This window comes from Protomyctophum parallelum (assembly GCF_964188405.1).
Source record: "Protomyctophum parallelum genome assembly, chromosome: 16".
Taxonomy (NCBI): Eukaryota; Metazoa; Chordata; class Actinopteri; order Myctophiformes; family Myctophidae; genus Protomyctophum; species Protomyctophum parallelum.
Window position 1 is genome coordinate 43,080,366 of NC_139711.1, and position 24,564 is coordinate 43,104,929.

General features: G+C 41.6%; 2 protein-coding genes and 2 long non-coding RNA genes across 4 annotated transcripts in view; all 4 read left to right on the forward strand.

Annotated features, from left to right (window-relative positions):
• LOC310873813 (small ribosomal subunit protein mS39-like) overlaps positions 1–11,004 on the forward strand; it is a gene marked incomplete at both ends in the record, with an annotated part of 44,988 nt that extends 33,984 nt beyond the window's left edge. Inside the window, 3 exons of the mRNA XM_083786364.1 lie at positions 9,916–9,944; positions 10,122–10,228; positions 10,800–11,004. Coding sequence (XP_083642490.1) covers positions 9,916–9,944; positions 10,122–10,228; positions 10,800–11,004 — 341 coding nt within the window. The remainder of the gene's footprint in view (positions 1–9,915; positions 9,945–10,121; positions 10,229–10,799) is intronic.
• Positions 11,005–11,484: 480 nt separating this feature from the next.
• LOC310873474 lies at positions 11,485–15,008 on the forward strand. Its single transcript, XR_014570494.1, has 3 exons — positions 11,485–11,529; positions 14,394–14,479; positions 14,877–15,008. It is a non-coding gene; the product is annotated as an uncharacterized lncRNA (long non-coding RNA).
• Positions 15,009–15,238: 230 nt separating this feature from the next.
• LOC310873473 lies at positions 15,239–16,571 on the forward strand. Its single transcript, XR_014570493.1, has 3 exons — positions 15,239–15,281; positions 15,445–15,603; positions 16,354–16,571. It is a non-coding gene; the product is annotated as an uncharacterized lncRNA (long non-coding RNA).
• Positions 16,572–18,722: 2,151 nt separating this feature from the next.
• Positions 18,723–24,564, forward strand: part of LOC310873814 (small ribosomal subunit protein mS39-like) — a gene marked incomplete at both ends in the record, with an annotated part of 150,862 nt that continues 145,020 nt past the window's right edge. The window contains 3 exons of the mRNA XM_083786365.1: positions 18,723–18,771; positions 19,597–19,703; positions 23,157–23,336. Coding sequence (XP_083642491.1) covers positions 18,723–18,771; positions 19,597–19,703; positions 23,157–23,336 — 336 coding nt within the window. The remainder of the gene's footprint in view (positions 18,772–19,596; positions 19,704–23,156; positions 23,337–24,564) is intronic.

The following is a 24,564-nucleotide window of genomic DNA, read 5'->3' on the forward strand; positions in this document are numbered from 1 at the left end:
TTTGTCTTTTCAGATCTCAGAACTGAAAGGTTTTTCAGATGCATGTTCTCATTGTTCTGTGTGATGACCTTTATGTAATGAACACACAAAAGATGTGTAGCTGTCAATCCTTTATTTGAAAAATAAATTTACAGAGTAAATATCTTGTTACAATTTTATGAAGACAGCATAATACATAGAACCTAAACATATAAGTAATTGAAATACACTATGATAATATGTTAGTCCAAACACATTTCAACACAGAGACAAGTTACAATTGCACCACTAGTCCGTGGATATTAATGTGACATTGTAATTGCTGAAGAATGTCGGAAAACACTGCTTCTCAGTTATATCAATATCAGCAGGTCATTATGCAAGTTGAAAATTGATTAAAATAATTGATATAGTCCATCATGTTTAATGTATATAGCTGGACTAAACTGAATAATTTACATTACGTGTCAACATAATGCCTTATTTGAAGAACACTCATTTAACAGCTTTTTCCTCTTTGACACATGTGTGTTTTTAGATTGCAATTCTGATTAAAGCCTTTTTCACAAACTGTACACTTAAATGGTTTTTCCCCTGTATGAGTCATGTGTATTTTTAATGCCATATTATGAATACAGCCCTTGCCACAAACTGTACACCTAAAGGGGGTTTCCCCTGTATGAGTCCTCATGTGTACTTTTAGACTACCCTTTTGACTGCAGCCCTTGCCACAAACTGTGTGAAGGGCCTTTCCCCTGTATGAGTCATTATGTGTTTTTAGATTACACTTGACACTAAATCAACTGTAGATTTAGTCTACTACAATCTTATGATATTTGGTCAACTAAAACTAGACCAACAATAAAACATTCCAGGTGACTAAAATGTGACTAAAACAAATGAAAACTATTCAAGACACTGACTTAAAACTAAAATCAAAATTTGCTGCCAAAAACACTGTAGGAGTAGGCTATATGCACTCTACTTATCATACTAAAAAGGATCACATGCAAATTGTTTGGCCCATTCATTCATCAATAGGGTTACACACCCTAACGGTTAGGGTGTGTACTGTGTAACCCTATTGATGAATGAATAGGAGGCTTCAGACTGGTTTGTCCCCTTCGACATCCAGAGGCCCCATGTAGTTGGACATGATGCAACAGATACTCCACAGCTGATTGACTGAACCGGTCATAGCCAGAGGAACGAGTCCATCCCAGATGTGGTACTCCTTCACTCTGCGTATGGCCCTTTCTACCAAAATCCTTAGACGGGCAATCTGCTGGGTCTTACGCGTGTCCTCCGCGCTGAGCTGAGCAGATTTTTTCAGAGGAGGAATGATGAGTGTTGCCCCCACATCAGAAAGCATGTTCTCTATTAGAAATCCCTTGTCCGCCATTACTGCATCTCCAGGTTCAAGTAACTGTAACAGCTGTGATTTACGAGTTATTTCGATGTCTGAGATGGAGCCCGTATACAGTTTGGAAACAAAAGTGACTACCCCACATGGAGAGATTCCAATCAGACCTTTAAAAGTGGTGTGGTTTTTGTAGTTGGAAAACATTTCTGACTGTAGTGACAGGGCGGATGGAGTTTCACAGCGTATTTCTGTGCAGTCTATTATGACTCTGACTTTAGGGCAGTAGATCTTGAACTTGTCAGGCATTGTAGCTTCTACTTGCTGTCTGGTCATCCACAATGGGAGTGAGCCCAGAACAAGAAAAAGGTAGCTAGTCCACGTTAAGATGTTGCGACTAACTGTGGATTGGCTGACCTTGAATATGGTTGACAAAGTTCTCTCATGAAGCCCGGCTGCAACACGACAGAGGAACATGAAAAACTGATCAATGAGTGGGAGTTTGCGACGAGGGCTACAGGTAGGTACCTCTTGTGCCGTTCGCTGTGCCTTGGTCCAGTACACTAGTTTTGAAGCTGAGGGTTTAATTGACTCCCAAAACACAGTGAAAACCTCCTTCGAGATGAATCTGGTGTAAAAACGGTAGTCTTCATCTGTAACACAATACTGGTAAATAAGGGGCTGCTCCACATCAACCTTCATCTGTGCAAGCTCCATCTCCAGCATTATGACCTTGAGCTCCAAGTCTCGTATTCTTCCAGAGGCAGTGTCCAGTTTAGCTTAAGAAGAAGGAGAAAAAAAAGGACACATGATCTATTTCACTATTTCACTATATCTATTTTCCAATCTAATTCACTAAAACAGTCTTGGAGCAGACATTAAAGATAAATCACCGGCACACTGTCTTCAGTTGTTCAATAAAGAAAACGTTATTATTAAAAAGTTAACTTTTTGGTCAAGGACTTGTCAGATGTCCTTGACTATAATCTTAAAGATTATAGTTTTGTTTATTGAGTAAGTGAAGAAGCCATGCTGTCAATACTTACTCAATACTACAATATCTTTTCTGTAAGAAGACAGTACATTTTGTATACTAACCAGGAGATGGACGGGCATCATAATCGTGATCTTTGGAGACTGCACCTGCAGTGTACTCCCTCTGTGATGTTGTCCTCTGTCCACCAGACTGTCCCCTGTCTGCTGGAATGTCCCCTGTCTGCTGGTCTGTTCCTCCATGTCCTCTGTAGTCGGTGCTTCCCTCTGGGTCTAAGGGTCGGCGATATGGAAAATATATGACTATCTTTTCATTCAGGATACATGATATTTTTTATGCGTTTTTTAGGTTTATTATTCAAGTTACTTAACCGTACAACCACATACAAGGCATAACGTGGAGATATTTTATCACAATATTTATCGCCCACCCCTACCTGGGGCAGACATCTCCGCACAGTCATCCAAGACAGCAGCACACAGGCGCTTCTGTGCTCGCTCGTACACCGACTCCCGTGTTCTTGAACCTATCCCAGTAGTGTAAAAAATAAATCCCAAAACATATCACCAAAGTTCCAGGTTCATGGGTAAATGCACATACATATTTTTTCAAATAAATAGAATTTGGAGTTTAAAAAATATATATTGTTGAAAGGTTAAATATTATATATTCTGGTGGTAATAATTGCTGTTCAGCAACAGGGGTCTCCCATTTATCCAGCTCTTTAATAAAACAGAAAATACAGTTGCAGGTAGGTAGCGAATTTTAACAAATCGGGAGAGTACCTATTTATCAACTTAAAATGTCAGGGGACACAGTACAGTAGTGTTAAATTCAAAGAGTCCATTTCAGTGGCCATCAGTAAGTATTTAGCTGCAAGTCTCTAAATTGCAGGTACTACGGTAAAGAATAGCTACTATGAGTTGGTCTCGTCTCTTCAGGTGTTAAATAGACTGGTGGTGATGATATGTTCCTGACAATAACGGGTACTTCATAAACAGATGTTTTAGACCTTATGTAAAAGTAGGTGTATCTGGACTAATGAGCATCAATTTGCATTGATATATAATGATGGTTGTATTAAAAAGTATTTTTAGGTTTTAATTCTTGACTTATCTGCCTTTTATCTACATATTGACAAAATTGATAGGCCTATCCTGATCTGAAAATGGGTTTACAGTTTACTAAATAGCTGGAGAGACAGGTACACAACTGTAATAGTTAGGTTTACATCGTCATGTGATAATTACCCCAGTCATTCCAGAGGAATCTTGAAGGCACTGTTCCTCGTTTAATGCGAGTACGTCCACCACTCGTTTTGGTTGACTTCATTATGTCCTCTGGGTTGAAATGTTCACTACATACGTGGGTGCTTCCACGAGTAATTGCAAAACTTGGTCCCTCATCTCTCTTGATTGCTATCACCCATTTGGCACGTATCATTTCATCTCCCGGGAAGTCATGGAAGCTCAAATGGGGGGTTTTGTTCTTGCTGTTAGAGCATGAAGGGACACTGCAGTGTTGTGACATACTGCAGCGCTGAGAAAGAAAAGGGGAACAATGATTTATTTCTATGGTATTAGCTTTGATATAATGTTAATTCAAAACAAGCCTCAGGAAGCTTTATTCTTCTCACACATACCTAGATGACAATGCATGCGTGTATTGGTCTGTCCGTATGAGCCCCTCACAGTCACAGTAGCTCCAGGTGGCAGCAGCCAAAATCTAGCAGCTACTGTTAATCTGCACAGAGGTCTGTTGCCACACCTGCACTCAGTGCACTGTGCACTGTACAGAAAACACTGCCTGGCTGGCCCTGAAAGAAACATTAAGATGCATGTAGATAACTCAGACGAGACAGTATAAGTATCAAACCAATTTTTGCTAGCAATAATTGCTAGCGTTCTCAACCCAAGGCAATTTACAAATGTATAAATGTATCAGCCTGTTCAGTTGATAGGCCACTGGCCATGGCAGTTTCTAAGTGTGCATGTTAACATAACAATAGATGTCAGTTATATTGCCCACTTAGTATGAAACTACACTCCCAACACCAATCGGCTTAGTGGTTTCAAATGTAGCTTTGATATCATATAATGGCAAGTTATTATACATGTAAAAGGTAGGCCGAATGTTTAACAAAAATAAGCATGAACGAGAGGCTGTGTCAGTGTAAATAAAACTAAAACATAGTTCAGCCTAGGCTATGCATCACAGGAGTGGGTCAGAGGACTAAATCACTTAAACAAATGACTAAAATTATTGATATATATGGAAACAGATTATATTAAAAGCTTTGGACAAGAGTCAAATGTATGGTGGAGGTATAGTGATCATTATACATTCATATAAAAAGGTAAAGCTTAACATAAACCAGGCTAAATATACACAAGAGGGACATCGCTAGCATTATTAGCATTCGTTAGCTTCCATTTCCAACTAACGTAGACATTTTCATAACAGTAAAATGCAAAAGACCGATAACATTAGCAAGATAGGATCATCGCAAAGCCATAAATACCATTACCTTATAATGTACCGGTCGAAATTAAATATTGTAGCCGTAGAGCCGAAGAGGTCCATATAAACTCAATGGATAAAAAAATATTTCCCCCTGCTAGGTCTAAACCGGAAGAGCAACTGACGTCACGTGAATAGGGCGTATTCTTCCAACGATCCCAAATATCTCTTCAGCAGCAGCAGATAGTCTCTGGTTGACCAAGGACTTCATTGTTTGTAGTAAAGCCATAACTCAAAACCCCAAATAGATTTTTAAATTGAGAATATATTATAAAAGTATTCAGTAAAGTAGAACCAAAACAAAGACTAAATGCTTCAGCTAGTGCAGAGAGGAGAAGTTCAGCTCTTAACAACTAGCAGAGATTAAAGTGACACAAAGCAGACCAAGCTCTTGTTAAATACTAACAGTGGGCCAATCAGAGTGAGTGGGGCGGGACACACCAAGAACTAAACGGGCCAATCACTGCTCACAACAAAATCTAAAGGTACAGCATTAACTGGCTCAATGGTCCATCATGTTTGTCCACTTTCCCAAACCTTTTCAGCTTGACACCAAAATATACATATCCTGCATGGAAATATACTATATTTTATATATTATTTTGTATTGGATAAATTCACGATTGATCCTATCAAGCCCTATTTTATAATGTGTTGTAGATGATGAAAATAGCCGATCTAGAAGCTGAGAATATATTGTAAATGTTCCACCTTTCATCAAAATAGGAAGAAAGTAGCTGTAGTAGTTTTGACATGTTCTGGACATGTAGTTTTAACTTGATATGGTGGACTCAATAGTCCATCATATCAAGACTAACTGGAAAATAAGCTGTTACATTTTTATGAAGACGGCATAATACAGATAATCTAAACATATAATCAAACTAAGTCATTGAAATACACAATGATGATATGTTAGTCCAAACAACACATGTCAACACAGAGACAAGTTACAATTGCACCACTAGTCTGTGAATATTAATGTGACATTTTAATTGCTGAATAATGTGGGCAATGTTTCATTCATACCAATTGTCAGATAACATATAAACTCACGTCCACAACTACAATTATTTTGTCATAGTTTTAACCATCATCACAGTGACTATGGGATGTGTCACCACCCTTACACACACATGTTAGAACATGAAGCATTTCTTATTTTACGCTAGATCTACATGTAGTCACAGGTTAAGTACAATGGACAGTATGCACTCTGTAACATTAGGACTTACTCATGTCATGTTCAACGTTGTAGAACGTTCAAGTAAAATATGTGTAGATTGTTTAATTTAATTAATACTCATATCATGTTCCTTATAATAATAGTTTGGTATGAAGGATATAAAATTAAGCTGTTCTTGTCACTGTATTGTTCACAGTACAAGGCGTCCATACTTAAGGGAGGTGAAACACATGTGATGTGATTAGCTTCTTATAATGAACACAAGGATCTTTTGTCAACCCTTTATTAGAAAAATAAGAATTTACAGACAGTTTTCTTACAGGTATGACATAGTACATATTTTCTGTTACAATGCATTCTATGAAGATTCTATATAGAAAATCTAAACAAATTATACAACTAAGTGATTAAAATATTCTAGGTACAATTGCACCACTAGTGAATGAATAATAATGAATATGACATTTTAATCTCAAGCTATAAAATCAACACAATATGTTTTGGCGTCTTCAAATTCCTGCCCTCACTTTTATCTTCAATTTATACTTTGCTCAGCCAATCATCACTATGGGGTGATCAGCCAATCACAAGCCAAAAGGAGGGGATAGCGCCCCTCTCATTAGCACTCATCATTTACAGCTTTTTCCTCTTTGTGTATCTTCATGTGTTTTTCTAGATGACCAGTCTGGGTAAAGCCCTTTTTGCAAATTTTACACTCAAAGGGTTTTTCCCCTGTATGAGTCCTCATGTGTACTTTTAGATTATTTTTTCGACTAAAGCCTGTGCCACAAACTGTACACGTAACGGGTTTTACCCCTGTGTGAGTCCTCATGTGTACTTTTAGACTACCCTTTTGACTGCAGCCCATGCCACAAACTGTACACGTAAAGGGCTTTTCCCCTGTGTGAGTCATCATGTGTAATTTTAGATTACTCTTTTGACTACAGCCCTTGCCACAAACTGTACATGTAATGGGGGTTTCCCCTGTGTGAGTCATCATGTGCAATTTTAGACTACCCCTTTGACTAAAGCCTTTGTCACAAACTGTACACGTAAATGGTTTTTCCCCTGTGTGAGACCTCATGTGTCGTTTTAGATCACTCGTTCTACTACAGCCCTTGCCACAAACTGTACATGTAATGGGTGTTTCCCCTGTGTGAGACATCATGTGTAATTTTAGATTACCCTTTTGACTACAGCCCTTGCCACAAACTGTACACGTAAAGGGCTTTTCCCCTGTGTGAGTCCTCATGTGTCGTTTTAGATCACTCGTTCTACTACAGGCCTTGCCACACACTGTACATGTTAAGGGCTTTTCCCCTGTGTGAGTCCTCATGTGTATTTTTAGATTATCCTTTCGACTAAAGCCTGTGCTCAAAGACAAACTATTTCCTCCCATGTGTTGTGTATTGTGTGATTTCACTGTGTTTAAACTTGACTGGCCATCCATGGTCTCATCCCACTCATCACTGTCTTCAGTGATGTCAGATTCAGAACAGTGTGAAGAGAGGAGCTGATCATCACTAGTTGGTTTTGATGTTCCACAGTCCTCTACATCAGCTTGTGTCATTTGTTGAGATGAGGTGCTGGCTACAGGTTCTATTTGTATGTTTTCATCATCATCTTCTTGTTTCACTGATAGTAAAGTCTCTGTTGATCCACCATCCTCCTCTGATCTTTGAAGTAGCTCATCGTGTTCCTCTTTAATCTGTAGAGACGCTGGTTCCTCTTTGATCAGACTGGAGGTTCTATCCTCATGTTCTTCTTTAATCTGTGGAGACGCTGGTTCCTCTTTGATCAGACTGGAGTTTCTCTCCTCCTGTTCTTCTTTAATCTGTGGAGGCTCTGGATCCTCCTGGACCAGACTAGAGGATCTCTCCTGCTGCTCAGTGAATACCTCCTCTTTATACACAAGGTGTATGGAGTCTAGACATAAGATAGAGAAGAGAAACACATTATTACATGTTTGAACATGACACATCTGCTGTTGGTTCCATATCTGTCCTAATGTTGTTTTGATTCCAGTGTGAAGTGTCACACAATTGATTGTTTCTTACCTCAGCGATGCTTCATTTCTAAAACAAGTCTCTCCTTGTTTCTCAAATATAATTTATCATTAGCTACAACCTATTGCAGAGACTGGATTGATGCAGTTGTGTTCAAACATGAACAAGCCTGTAACTTTACGTAGTAAAGGTTTTACCAACCTGTTCTGTGTAGCTTGACTATTGGTTGTAAAACCATATCCAGTAGTCTACGTTGGCGGTCAGTTTCTTGCTTGATGTGGAAAGCTTCATCCTCGTACTCTGTTAGAATTCTTCCAATGACCCCAAATATCTCTTCAGCAGCAGCAGATAGTCTCTGGTTGACCAAGGACTTCATTGTTTGTAGTAAAGCCATAACTCAAAACCCAAATAGATTTTTAAATTGAGCGAAAATATTATAAAAGTATGTAGTAAAGTAGAACCAAAACAAAGACTAAATGCTTCAGCTAGTGCAGAGAGGAAAAGTTCAGCTCTTAACAACTAGCAGAGATTAAAGTGACACAAAGCAGACCAAGCTCTTGTTAAATACTAACAGTGGGCCAATCAGAGTGAGTGGGGCGGGACACACCAAGAACTAAACGGGCCAATCACTGCTCACAACAAAATCTAAAGGTACAGCATTAACTGGCTCAATGGTCCATCATGTTTGTCCACTTTCCCAAACCTTTTCAGCTTGACACCAAAATATACATATCTTGCATGGAAATATACTTTAAAAATATTAATAATAATAATAATAATAATAATATAATATATATTATATATAAAAAATATAAATAAATTCACGATTGATCCTATCAAGCCCTATTTTATAATGTGTTGTAGATGATGAAAATAGCCGAAGAAAGTAGCTGTAGTAGTTTTGACCTGTTCTGGACATGTAGTTTTAACTTGATATGATGGACTCAATAGTCCATCATATCAAGACTAACTGGAAAATAAGCATGGAGAGTAAATCGAGCCCGTCTTGTGTTTAAAGGGCAATTTCACCCCTTTTGCAACCGTATCTTATTTTAAGTTGTTTGGGAAACAAGAAACACTTTTTCGTGTGTAATACGTATTTTTAGATATTTTAGTATTTCAAAGTGCCAATGATGTCATGGACACTGGTCTCACTTCCTTCCTGAAGTACATGTTGTCTCAAAAAGACAGCCCTCTCCCTCTCCACAAGTGCAGCAAAGCATTATGGTCATTGTAGTACTACAGTACTACAGTATTGCACCACTAGTCCGTGAATATTAATGGATGTGACATTTGTATTGCTGAAGAATGTGGGCAAACACTGCTTCTCATATTGTTATATCAATATCGGCAGGTCATTATGCAAGTTGAAGATGTATTAAAACAATTGATGTATAGTACATCATGTTTAATGTATCTAGCTGGACTAAATTAATAATTGACATTAAGTGTCAAGATAATGCCTTATTTGAAGAAAATAAAACACTCATCCTTTAACAGCATTTTCCTCTTTATGATGTTTTTCAGACTAAAGCCTTTTTCACAAACTGTACACGTAAATGGTTTTCCCCCTGTATGAGTCCTCATGTGTAATTTTAGATTATCCTTTCGACTAAAGCCTGTACCACAAACTGTACACGTAACGGGTTTTACCCCTGTGTGAGTCAACATGTGTAATTTTAATGCCACATTATGAATACAGCCCTTGCCACAAACTGTACACGCAAAGGGCTTTTCCCCTGTGTGAGTCCTCATGTGTACTTTTAGACCCTTTTGACTGCAGCCCATGCCACAAACTGTACACTTAAAAATAAAGTTTGTGATATTGATCCTGTTCTCTTTTGCTGTCTCTCTTTCATTTTCTCTCCAGTCCTATTCTTCCTCAACGCCATGAGAATAGTAAGTATGTTTCCCCTCTGAATTCACCTCTATCCATCCATTGTCTACAATAATGTATTGTAGACAATGGATGCGCTGGAGGGACCCCCATACAATTAAATTATGTTTGAATGGCATTTAAACTTATTTTATATTGAATGAATGTCTGTACTGAACTGTGTGTTTGTCATCTGTCAGTGTCTCGACACCAAAGACATGGAGCATGCCTACAGACTGCACAGCCTGCTGGAAGTGGGGGAGAACTGGAGGCTGCTGGGGGATTCCTACCAACAGAGTCTGTACTAGTAAGCATCAACCCTCCCACCACACTTGTCCATCCATCCATCAACCCTCCACCACACTAGTCTATTACAATTTACAATTTAGGCATTTAGCAGACGCTCTTAATCCAGAGCGACTTACATTAAGCAGGAACAAAAAGCATGGGAATACATCACAAAAAAGCATTTATCATGAAACATGCGTAAGCTAAGAAAGTAACAGTAACAGTAAAAAAAACAGTAAAAGTAACAGTGGAATATCTATATTGTCTATCCATCCATCCATCAACCCTCCACCACACTAGTCTATCCATCCATCCATCAACCACCACCATGAAGAGGTGGGTTTTCAGACTACAGCGGAGTAGATTGGGAGTGAGTCTGCAGTTCTGATTGCAATGGGGAGTTTGGAGCCAGAAGGAAGAAGAGTCTGGGACGTTTTCACTGTTATAAAAATAAATACTAGATGGATTGACGGTAGTAGGTATTTTTAGTGATTTTAGTCTTTAGTGACTGATGCCAGTTGTAAAATCAACTGTCCCCCCCCCCCCCCCCCCCTCTCTCTCTCTCTCTCTCTCTCTCTCTCTCTCTGCAGTGGTCGTTTCTTCAGCCTGCTGTGTATGATGGAGCAGATAGACGTGGTGTTGAAGTGGTACCGGCAACTTGTACCCTCGGTCAGTATATATACAGCACACTGCTGCCTTGCCCGAGGGTTCAACTCGTCCCCTCGGTCAGTATATATACAGCACACTGCTGCCTTGCCCGAGGGTTCCCGGTGTCCAACCCGCCCCGGGGCATAGAACATAGAACACGGGCAGGAACCACGTAACCTCCTCCATGTTTCAAATCGCCCTACTTTGTCGCACAAGAGTGTGTCGCACAGAAGCAGCAACGCGTATTGTGTCGCGACACGACGTGAGCTTGTAGCTCCGCTATTTCTCTGATATTGAACTAATGAAAAGTATTAACAATTAATAACTTGTGACTAAATGATAAATGGATCCATCAGAACATCATTCTTTTTCATATCCTGAAAAGTTTTGGACATACCCCACATATCCCACCCGACAGTGACCGTAATTATGCTGATTTCTTTCAGATTGTTCAGCCGGTAATGATTTGATAATTCAACGTTGGAGTTGTTAAAAGTCTCTCTCTCTCTCTGTGTGTGTGTGTGTGTGTGTGTGTGTGTGTGTGTGTGTGTGTGTGTGTGTGTGTGTGTGTGTGTGTGCAGCGCTACTACCCGAGCCCTCAGGGAATGAGGGACCTGCTTCAGGCAGTGGACACAGACGGTCGCCTGGACCTTCTGCCCACCATATGGAAAGGTAACTTAACCGGGAACCCCTTTTGGTGTTTTAAGCATTATGTTATACTTTAGCTATTGAAAAATAGCAGATCTACAAGCTCATAGCTTGGCACAGAGTGCCGCGCTACGAGCTTCTATGTCTGCTATTTTTGAAAAATCGTGAAAATGTGGCCCAAATGTTTGAATATATATTCTTTCAGAGCGAACGTTTTTAACTCAAATCTTTGCTACTGAGGGGGTCCCTGGAACTACATTTTCAGACGGGGGTCGGCGGCCAATAACATATCTATATATTTGGGGGTCCTTAGCATGAAAATGTTTGAGAACGAATGAAAACAGAAAACTGTCAGGATTTAGAAGACATTTGTAAAATCGTCCTCAGGTCTGAATGGGTTTAAACATCACACACGTATTACGACTCATGATGTCAGTGTTTTGGCTGCTGCTGTTGCACCTGCCTTCAGTACAGTACAGTAGGATGTACTGTAAAGCATATTAAATTAATAATAACGTACTGGGGGGCAGTTTCAGCTTCACCCAGCTGGTAGCTGCTCAGGTGGTCCTATTGAGCCAAATCCGATATTAACACAATCTCTCTCTCTCTCTCTCTCTCTCTCTCTCTCTCTCTCTCTCTATTAAATCAGTGTTATTGGTATAACATGACAATATGATCTCCCCACTCTCTCCGCCCATCGAAGTGTGCTTTGTTACAGGATGAACAGATATAAAATAATTTCTCAGTAACGTGAAGCAATGCTACTTTCTCACACACAGTAGCCTACCAGTGATATTATGTCATAATCACGAGCAAAGGCGCTTTACAGACATTCACCCATTTTCACACACACACACACACACACACACACACATTTACACACCTATGGCGGAGGAAACCTATGCAAGGTAGAGTTCTCATCGGGCCCGAAATTTGAAGCCCGGCCCGGCCCGGCCCTAACTGGGTCAGCCCGAAGCCCGGCCCGGCCCTAAAAAATACCATAATGTTAGGCCCGAAGCCCTATAAAGCCCGACAAAGAAAAAAAAGAACGCCACTTTAATGCATGGCCAGCGCAGCAGCATGCGCCGTCAGTGAACCACTGACGCACAGACAAACGCTGCGCTGGCCATGCAATAAAGTGGCGTTCTTTTTTTTCTTTCAGTGTGTGTCTGTGTGAGAGTGAGAACGGAGTTCAATGGACTTATCGCCGAAATAAAGGATTTATGTAGCTCACGTTAGACTGTTAATGTAGCCTACCATTTCCATATCATTCTAATGGATTCCATTTCCAGTGGTGGTGACTGGTGAGTAGCTCCCCGTTTCCTCTGAAGTGAAGCTATGTCCAAGACCCCAAGTATCGTCCCCGTTCGGTGTCCAAAAGAACAAACATAGCCTACATATATATCCATGCACCCGCTCATGGCGTGTCTCGAGCTTAGAGCTTAGAGACAGCTCTGTTATTTTAAATCGGGCACATATAACGAGGAGCGCCGCTGCCGCACTGAGGGACGGCGGTTATAATACTAATCATTTTGTAAATCAAATAGCCTGTAGCCTGCAGTGGACTGTAACATTGCGTGGTCAGATCATACACTACAGAATTATATGGATCGGTTGGTGACTATATGACGTTGATTAGGTCTAATGATTATGTTATTCATCGCAGCCAGCTGGGTTTAACGAGATGGCTCAGTGCAACTGTTTTTGTCATGTTGCAGTCTATCGTTTGATAATCCGATTGATTTATAAAACATTTAGCATTATGAACTGAAGCAGAAGCTCATTTGGTGCGCCGCAAAACAGAGGCCAGCCAGCGGTATAAACATTAAACAACCACCCCACCGTTCACTTCTCTCTGCCTGCGCAGTCAGTAATCCATTCCAAGCCCCCCGCCTCCACTCCTCCGTCTTCCTCCTGTCACAAGTGAATCTCCATAGCGCAGCCCTCTTCATAATAAATACATACTTGTAGGCTATATAGCCTACACATTACACAAATAACAGAATTGCTATTTTTATTATAATAACATTTTTGAAAAAAGAAGAAAAATAAAAAATCACAGAAAATCACAGAGCCCGAGGCCCGGCCCGGCCCGTCTAATTAGCATATTATTTGGGCCCGGCCCGGCCCTAAAATGTCGGGCCGGGTCGGGTTCGGGCAGAAAATGAGAACTCTAATGCAAGGCGCCAACCAGCACATCGGGAGCAATCAGGGGTTCAGAGTCTTGCTCAAGGACACTTCGACACTAACTCTGGGGGAGCCCAGAGGGTTTGAACAGGCAACCTTACGGTTACCATCCGGCCACTCTACCCCTGAGCCACCGCCGCCCGTGATATATTCTACTACATGATATGTAGTGATATATTTTACTACATGATATGTAGTGATATATTCTACTACATGATATGTAGTGATATATTCTACTACATGATATGTAGTGATATATTCTACTACATGATATGTAGTGATATATTTTACTACATGATATGTAGTGATATATTCTACTACATGATATGTAGTGATATATTTTACTACATGATATGTAGTGATATATTCTACTACATGATATGTAGTGATATATTTTACTACATGATATGTAGTGATATATTCTACTACATGATATGTAGTGATATATTTTACTACATGATATGTAGTGATATATTCTACTACATGATATGTAGTGATATATTTTACTACATGATATGTAGTGATATATATTCTACTACATGATATGTAGTGATATATTTTACTACATTACTTTTACTATACTGTTTTTCTTCCTGTGTGTTCTGTCAGACATCAGGGCTCTTGGTCATGTGTTGTTCTTCCTGTGTTCTGTCAGACATCAGGGCCCTTGGTCATGTGTTGTTCTTCCTGTGTTCTGTCAGACATCAGGGCTCTTGGTCACGACAACAAGGCAGATTTGGTGGAAGAACTGCTGTCCCTGATGGCCAGAGAAAACCACAGTCCTGAGGTGAGTAGGGAAGCCATGAATGTTGACACAGACAGACAGACGGACGGGCACAACGGGTAATGCATAACCTTGTGGGGCACACATTACTGTACCAAGGGGGACAGTAACACTGTGTGTGTGTCTACAGGTGGACATTAGGGGTGTGTAGGAGGGGACAGTAACACTGTGTGTGTCTCTACAGGTGGACATTAGGGGTGTGTACGAGGGGACAGTAACACTGTGTGTGTCTCTACAGGTGGACATTAGGGGTGTGTACGAGGGGACAGTAACACTGTGTGTGTCTCTACAGGTGGACATTAGGGGTGTGTAGGAGGGGACAGTAACACTGTGTGTGTCTCTACAGGTGGACATTAGGGGTGTGTACGAGGGGACAGTAACACTGTGTGTGTCTCTACAGGTGCAGCAGTCCTTCGCAGCCTGTGCCCTGGACATTAGGGGTGTGTACGAGGGGGAAAGGAGCAGACTGGAGTGGAGCAACTCTTCTCTGTCCCACGTCACCACGCTGCTGCTACGAGCCACCATGACACAAGTGGCCTGGTGAGGATGTTTTGAGCTACGTAGATCGGCTATTTTTGCCACGACAGTAATATGCATTGTGGCCCTCCTGGAGTGAGTGTGGAAATATTATATTGGCCCTCTCCATCGTCAAAGTTGCCCACCCCTGGGATGGACTGTCGATGGTTTTTTGTTTTTGTTTTTGGTCTTTTCTTTATTAAATTGCCCCCCCCCCGGCCCTAAATCTGTGTTGGTTTCTCCACAGGGGGATGTTGGAGCGTTTCAAGACTAAGAACAGAGTTCCTACGTGAGTATGAACAGGTGTTCCCCGTGCAGCTAAATGATCCAAATGGACCCTTATATAGATCTTTAACTCTTGAGTGTAAAATGAAACCAAAAATGGACCTGTGAAGTGTGAATGCAGAATAAATAACGCCGACTTCCTCCATGTCTTCTATCTCGACGTGCAGCGACGCCATGTTGGGGGAGTTCCTGTCGGTGTGCGTCAGCGATGGCGCCCCCCAGAGGGCGGTGGAGCTGGTGCAGTTCTCCGCATCCTTCGGCCTCCCGGCCACGCCCACGCTGGCCCAGCGGGCGCTCCGGGAGTTTGACCTGACGCCGGAGCAGAGGTGAGGCCTTTGAATGTCAACCCGCTGAAATCAACTGATCACAAAGGATTTCCCTGAGCGCGGCACGGCTGCAGCTCACCGCTCCTTGGCTGCAGCTCACCGCTCCTTGGCTGCAGCTCACCGCTCCTTGGCTGCAGCTCACCGCTCCTTGGCTGCAGCTCACCGCTCCTTGGCTGCAGCTCACCGCTCCTTGGCTGCAGCTCACCGCTCCTTGGCTGCAGCTCACCGCTCCAAGAGATGGGTCAAATGCGGAGAAAAAAATTTCACTGCGGCAACGTGTGTGACAAATCGTATGACTTTGACTAGCTCACGATTCCATTCCGACTGTCGGGCGGAATTCACCCTCAGAGTAAAAATAATAATAATAATATATATATATATATATATATATATATATAAATATATTGACAGTTTTGTCAACATAAAAACTAGACTAAAATGTTAGGAAGGGACTGGTGGGCAAGAGATCCAGTATAAGTAATTTTATTGGTTGCATGCTGAAAATATCCGATCTACAAGCTTGTAGATCGGATATTTTCAGCAAGTGTAAAGTCATTACGACGGCACCAAGGCCCGCCAAAATACATTTTAAATGAACTGTATAGATTTAGTCGACTAAAATCGTGTGATGTTTAGTTGACTGAAACTAAACACTAAAACATTCCAGGTGACTAAAATGTGACAAAAGCTAAATGAAAACAATTCAAGAGACTAATATATAATGACTAAAAACTCCTCCCATGCATTCAGGTCCACAGTGTGTGAGCTGGAGAGAGAGGCGACTGCACAGACTACAGACTGAGGAACAACTGGTGTCTTCACTCCTCCATATACCCGCTGGTTCCCAACCTGCGGCCCGGGACCCCCTTGGTGGATCGCCATTAACCCATTCTGACCTGAGATCAGATTCTAAAAATGTCTTCCACATCCTGACAGTTTTCTGAAAAAGCTATGTTTCTATGTCAGTGGTTCTTCGATTTCTCAAAAAATAGCAGACCTACAAGCTTGTAGATCTGCTATTTATCAATAGCTAAAGCATAACATAATGCTAACACCAAAAGGGGTACCCGACCGAAATGGGTTAAAGTGGGGGGGGGGGTATTTTCTGTTTGTTTGGAGGGCACTTGTGGGCAGTCATTATTATTGTAACAAGAAAAGTCGAAAATATTCAACATGGAAGAAATGAAGTTAAAAAACAATTGAAAAAGTAAAAAAAAAAAATAGCTAAAATAGCCTATTTACAAGTAGTACTTGTACATTGTCTTTGCGCGTGTGTGTGTGCGTGTTTTTTTTTGTGTGGGGAATTTCTCTCAGCCCACTGTTGTCTCAGCATGTACGGAAACCAGTGCTGTGCACAATTATACTGTCAAAGTGTAAATTCTATGCTATTATTCTGATATTTCATGCATATTTGGGGGTTGGGGGGTGGGGGGGTTCTTGACACGACAACATTATGGAAACCATAGTATCAGTCAGTTCATGTTTTTCTTTCTTTTTTTTTCTAGAACCGTTGTGCTGTACATAAAATGAATAAAGTTGGGTGAGGGAAAAACCTCAGCTGTATTTCCTACTGTATCCCCACGCCTACGTTTAGCTGTATTTCCTACTGTATCCCCACGCCTACGTTTAGCTGTATTTCCTACTGTATCCTGACCTGAGGACGCATCAGCTATTGAAAAATCACACCCGAGTGATGTGGGCGCTCTTATCATCGAATACATCATCTCGTTCTGGCCAATCACAATTTGCGTCCTCACTTTTGTGTCATCAATGTTTGTGTTCACACCGTTTTCTTTTTTTTATGATGTATGATGATGTACAGTGATAAGAGTGCCCCTCACTGTAATTGCCTACCGAACCACCATCTGAAAATCTGTTCCAGAAACAAAGATTTGAGTTAAAAACGTTGGCTCTGAAAGATATATATTCAAAGATTTGCACCACATTTTCACGACTTTTAAAAAATAGCAGACCTACAAGCTTTTAGCGCACCACTCGGTGGCGCGCTATGAGCTTGTAGATCTGCTATTTTGCAATAGCTAAAGTATAACGCAACGCTTAAAACACCAAAAGGGGTTCCCGCCCGAAATGTGTTAACCAAAGCGCTTCACGTACATTCATACACCGATGGCGGAGGTAACCATGTGTGATAGAGTGATATAGCTGGGATCCATGGCAGTGATCTAGTTGGACAATTCATTTAGCAAATAAATAAGCCTTGTGATCTAGTTGGACAATTCATTTAGCCTTGTGATCTAGTTGGACAATTAATTTAGCAAATAAATAAGCCTTCTGAAAACTGAAACCGTTTTGTGACATTCAATAAATGTAAACATGTTCTGTGATTCAGATTTAATAGTTAAAAGGAGAACAGAGTCAGAATAGATCAGTGCATCTGTAATCTACTAACTACTTCATACTTGGTGTTGGTAATCGATTGGTCTTGTCTGTAGAGGGAGCAAGTGAGAGAGCGCGGGCTTGTTTCATTCTCATACTGCTGACAGAGAGGAAACACTGTGTCCAGCCTTTTTACTGAGATCTCCCCTTTTACAGGTATAAAATGAGTATTTCTGTTCATGACTGATTACAGTGTTGCTATGATGTGTTGTGTATATCTTGAGTGAACTTTGTGACCAAATATAAAATGTTTTGAAAGTATTATTTTGAGAGTTTGGATCATACAGTATGTGGATTCAGTGCACAATGCAGCACAACGTGGCCATGCTACATGCAGTGTACAACGTTGCTAATGTGTGTGTGTGTGTGTGTGTGTGGGGGGGGGGGTAACTTGCATGCATTCATGCAGGCAAGAGAATTGAGAGAAAACGAGTGGTTTTGCAATTTGCATATGAAAATAATTAAGAGAAAACGATTTTGTGTTTATGTTATTGTGAGAAAAGAGACATGTTATTATGCTAAAAGGGGTATTGACCTGCATGTGAACATAATTGTGTATTGAAAACCTGCACAGAGAAAAGTTGGTTTTGCAATGAAACATTGTGACTATGTTAATATTTCTGAACTAAAAGTGACAATAAATGATTCTCATACTGCTGACGGAGAGGAAACACTGTGTCCAGCTTTCTTACTGAGATCTCCCCTTTTACAGGGTACTACACATGCAAGGCACCAACCTGCACATCGAGAGCAATGAAGGGGTTTGGACGCGTCTTGCTCAAGGACACTTCGACACTAACTCTGGGGGAACCCGGGATCGAACTGGGAACCTCACGGTTCCCATCCTGCTGTTCTTACCGGCCACTCTACCCGCTGACCCACTGCCGCCCCGCTAAGTATTCAAGTAGTCAGTCGGCACGACTTGATTTCAGTCGGTTGGATTCCATGTAAGCCGGCTTGTCTTAAATAATACAAGCTAAATAACGAAAATAGCCGATCTACAAGCTCACAACAACACGTCAGCGTGGTCACCTTTATACTGCCTTGATTGACAGTTGACATGGGTTGCCATTTCCGGGTTGCCATGTTGGCTGGGTTACACTAGCAATGTAATGAATTGAATGGAGGGCAGCGCTGGCCTAAAGGTTTGTAACCCAAAGGTTTCCGGCTTTCAGACGTGAAGCTATACAGGGAGGAGTGACCGACAGTATGAAGGCCTTTTCAGACGGGGAGCGACTGATGGTAATTCATTTTTCAATGAGAGGCGGGTGATTATGTTTGGAAGGTGAGATTCCCGTGAAATTGTCAAGGGGGGGCTCGTTTTGTGCGCTACGTGTCCTTTAACCCATTTTGGGGCGGGAACCCCTTTTGGTGTTAGCATTATGCTATGCTTTAGCTATTGAAAAATAGCATATCTGCTAGGTCTGCTATTTTCTGAAAAATCGAAGAACGACGGACATAGAAACATAGCTTTTTCAGAAAACTGTCAGGATGTAGAAGACATTTTTAGAATCTGATCTTAGGTCAGAATGGGTTAAACACACACATGCACGTGTGCGCCCGCAAGTCCGTGTCATGAAGCTGTTGTCTCTCCAGGAACGGCGGTCTCCTTGGAGACGACCCATGACCTGCTGGACCTGCTGTGTCTCCACGGTGACAGAGACCCCATGCCGGAGGACGGACGGCCAGAGACGGAGGAAACGGTGAGCTTGGAAAATCATTTCCACGGCATCAAAAAAACTGTCGACTAAATTAACCATAGATTCATAGAGTCAACTAAAACCACCTGACATTCCAGGTGACTAAATGTGACTAAAACCGTGCGTACGCCAAAAAATGGGTGCACGCCGAAATTACCGAAAACTTCGACATTTAACATTTCCGCCAAAGCTTGAAATTGAACTTGACAAAGTTCAAAAGTCACGTCTGGTCGGGAGCTGTCGTGCGCTTTGTCCTCACCTGTTTTTCTGTCGTAGAACAGTGGAGCAGCATTGTTTGACCAGCTGAGAGGCTGTCACAGGCATCTAAACATATGTTTTCACTCCTAAAATGTTAATATAAAACGGTATGTGTATATATATGTAAAAAAAGAAAAAGAGAGATTTCCAACTTTACAAGTAATTAAAATCGCGCAATTAAAAACAATATAACATGTTTACAATGTATTAGAGAGATGAGCAGGCTATAGGCGTAAGGGGCTTAATCATTCACCATTTAAATAAGTGCTTTGACAGTTCAGATAAAAGCGAGATCATTTTCGGGGTTCGGGAGGACGGGACCGCGGCGTGCGTCGCCAACACATACCAGCACACATGCAAGCGGCAAGCCTTCATCCATATGTTTATGATTTGTTCATCAATGATCAAATCACTACATAAACGTTGATTATGACTGCCTTGACGACGTGATAGCCTATCTCTCATGCAGGCATCACTCACCCACAGACAGGACTTATCACAGCAGTGCGCAGTCTCACGCCTTCGCCGTGCACTGCGCACAAATGGGTAAAATGAATATAGGCCAGCCTACAAACGTATTCCACAGGGTAGGCCTACAACTTTATTTAATTCATGCAGGTGTTCGTTCTTTATTTATTTAACAACACACCAGTTAGTTGGGCTTGCAAGTTGCGTGTGCGTGCGTGTGTGCGTCTGTGTGTGTGTGTGTATGAGAGGGGGGTGAGGCAAGGCACGGGAGAAACGTATTTTTTCCCTGTAACCATGGTTTCCAGTTGTTCATGTCGCAAAAACCAGGGCGAGGCTTGATTTCATAGGGCGTGCCAGATAGATTTCAGCCGTCACATTTATTAACGTCGGAACGAAATGAAGGAAGAATCAGCTGTTTGTGATCACTTTATAAATGCCGTGGCGACGTGGGTGTACTACGAAACCCACACTCGAATTTGGGGCAGATTTTACACTCGATTGATAAATGAGGGCCTATGACTAAAACTAAAATCAAATGTTGCTTCCAAAAACAACACTGGTGGCTGGTGCTGAATGTTTAGCTCAGGTTTAGGGGATGGAATTGGAGTGAAACGTGATGTATAATAATAATAATAATAATAATAATAATAATAATAATAATGATGTATACATCATGGTTGTGTTCCAGTGCAGTACAGTGCAGTACAGTGAAACGTGATGTATACATCATGGTTGTGTTCCAGTGCAGTACAGTGAAGTACAGTGAAACATGATGTATACATCATGGTTGTGTTCCAGTGCAGTACAGTGAAACGTGATGTATACATCATGGTTGTGTTCCAGTGCAGTACAGTGAAGTACAGTGAAACATGATGTATACATCATGGTTGTGTTCCAGTGCAGTACAGTGAAACATGATGTATACATCATGGTTGTGTTCCAGTGCAGTACAGTGAAGTACAGTGAAACGTGATGTATACATCATGGTTGTGTTCCAGTGCAGTACAGTGAAGTACAGTGAAACGTGATGTATACATCATGGTTGTGTTCCAGTGCAGTACAGTGAAGTACAGTGAAACGTGATGTATACATCATGGTTGTGTTCCAGTGCAGTACAGTGAAGTACAGTGAAACGTGATGTATACATCATGGTTGTGTTCCAGTGCAGTACAGTGAAACGTGATGTATACATCATGATTGTGTGCCAGTGCAGTACAGTGAAGTACAGTGAAACGTGATGTATACATCATGGTTGTGTTCCAGTGCAGTACAGTGAAACGTGATGTATACATCATGATTGTGTGCCAGTGCAGTACATTGAAAAATAAAAACTAAATAGACGATCTACAAGCCCACAACGTGTTGCTGTTACGTTTCATGTTTCATGCGACTGCTCGCAACCGTTTGTTTGCAAGGAGTTGCATGGCGAATCATTGGTCCAGTTTTGGGCCTTAGATGTGCCATTTTTCGGCTTTAGGCTTTCCCGTTAAAAATGCCAAAACATTTGTAAGAAAGGCATTCGTAAAATCGTCGTCCTGAAACATAAATGTACTCACTGTAGTTAGGGCTGCGAATCTTTAGGTGTCCCACGATTCGATTCCGATTCTTGGGGTGACGATTCGATTCAAAAACGATCTTTTAGATTTTTCCGATTCTCGATTCAAAAAAGATTTTTTTCCGATTCTAAAGCAGTTTTTTATTTTTATTAAAAACAATTAAATAGAATTTTAGCATGATTTACTCAAGTCTTCTGGCATGAAAGCAGAGTACATTTAGTAAAAAGCTTGTATAATTGTAAAGGTTTTATCAACTGAATGATTTAAACACACAAAGGTTAAATCCAAGAGTAAGAACATGTCTCATTTATTTAGCTTGCACAAATTTGAACCAGTACAAAAGTTACAAAATCTCTTCTCACTCAATACCAGAACAATACATTAGTATTAAAACGGGTGTAAAATAAATACAATTGGCAGGCTTAGCTTAGCTGGTAGTAAATTCACTATGCAGAAACCCAGGCCATAATGCATTGCATGCACAGGTAGTACCTGTGCATGTTTTGTTTTTTTTTTCTTTTTGCACAAATGTACCTGTCAGGTACAGGTAGGTACATTTGTGCAAAAATAAATAAAAAAAAGAATAAAAAGAATAAAAAATAAATAAATCGATTTTTGGAAAATGAGAATCGATTCTGAATCGGACAGCATTATAATTGCGATTCTAACTCTAATCGATTTTTTTGACAGCCCTAACTGTAGGGTGTGTGTGTGTGTGTGTGTGTGTGTGTGTGTGTGTGTGTGTGTGTGTGTGTGTGTGTGTGTGTGTGTGTGTGTGTGTGTGTGTGTGTGTGTGTGTGTGTGTGTGTGTGTGTGTGTGTGAGAGTGAGTGAATTTTTATTTTCGTGTCTTGTCCTAGACCCATCCCTTACGGGATTATAAGACACCAACAACATAAATAAACAATATCACGTTCACTTCCCACACAAAAGTTACACAAAGTATTTGATCAAAACAAAAACTGAAGCATTATCAATTATCATAAAATAAAATACATCACATATAAGTTTTCTTTGTCCGTATGTCCAAAGCTTTCTCTATATATTCTGCTAATGCAAATGAAAATCCATCTCAGTCGCTCTGCATCACTTAACCACATCAGATCTATATTTTTACATCTGTTAAATAACTTTTGACGTAGCTCATGTGTGTGTGTCCGTGTGTCCGTGCCCAGGCCCAGGAGGAGTCCGGGGAGGAGGCACGGAGGAGAAAAGGGGGCCCCATCAGGCCGCGTCGGGGCCCCTCGGAGCCTCCGCCGTGGAAGGAGAGCGACAACAACGCAGAGAGGATCTTCAACCTGCTGCCAGAGAGAGACACAGCATGTTACTCTGCTCTGATCAGAGGCATGGTGAAGGTAGGAGAGAGAGACATTCAGAGGCATGGTGAAGGTAGGAGAGAGAGAGACATTCAGAGGCATGGTGAAGGTAGGAGAGAGAGACATTCAGAGGCATGGTGAAGGTAGGAGAGAGAGACATTCAGAGGCATGGTGAAGGTAGGAGAGAGAGACATTCAGAGGCATGGTGAAGGTAGGAGAGAGAGACATTCAGAGGCATGGTGAAGGTAGGAGAGAGAGAGAGACATTCAGAGGCATGGTGAAGGTAGGAGAGAGAGACATTCAGAGGCATGGTGAAGGTAGGAGAGAGAGATACATTCAGAGGCATGGTGAAGGTAGGAGAGAGAGAGACATTCAGAGGCATGGTGAAGGTAGGAGAGAGAGAGAGAGAGAGAGAGACAGCATGTTACTCTGCTGTGATCAGAGGCATGGTGAAGGTAGGAGAGAGAGACATTCAGAGGCATGGTGAAGGTAGGAGAGAGAGAGAGAGAGACACAGCATGTTACTCTGCTCTGATCAGAGGCATGGTGAAGGTAGGAGAGAGAGACATTCAGAGGCATGGTGAAGGTAGGAGAGAGAGACATTCAGAGGCATGGTGAAGGTAGGAGAGAGAGAGACATTCAGAGGCATGGTGAAGGTAGGAGAGAGAGATACATTCAGAGGCATGGTGAAGGTAGGAGAGAGAGAGACATTCAGAGGCATGGTGAAGGTAGGAGAGAGATAGAGAGAGAGACAGCATGTTACTCTGCTGTGATCAGAGGCATGGTGAAGGTAGGAGAGAGAGAGAGACATTCAGAGGCATGGTGAAGGTAGGAGAGAGAGAGAGACACAGCATGTTACTCTGCTGTGATCAGAGGCATGGTGAAGGTAGGAGAGAGAGACATTCAGAGGCATGGTGAAGGTAGGAGAGAGAGACATTCAGAGACATGGTGAAGGTAGGAGAGAGAGAGACATTCAGAGGCATGGTGAAGGTAGGAGAGAGAGACATTCAGAGACATGGTGAAGGTAGGAGAGAGAGAGACATTCAGAGGCATGGTGAAGGTAGGAGAGAGAGACATTCAGAGACATGGTGAAGGTAGGAGAGAGAGACATTCAGAGGCATGGTGAAGGTAGGAGAGAGAGAGACATTCAGAGGCATGGTGAAGGTAGGAGAGAGAGACATTCAGAGACATGGTGAAGGTAGGAGAGAGAGAGAGACATTCAGAGGCATGGTGAAGGTAGGAGAGAGAGACATTCAGAGGCATGGTGA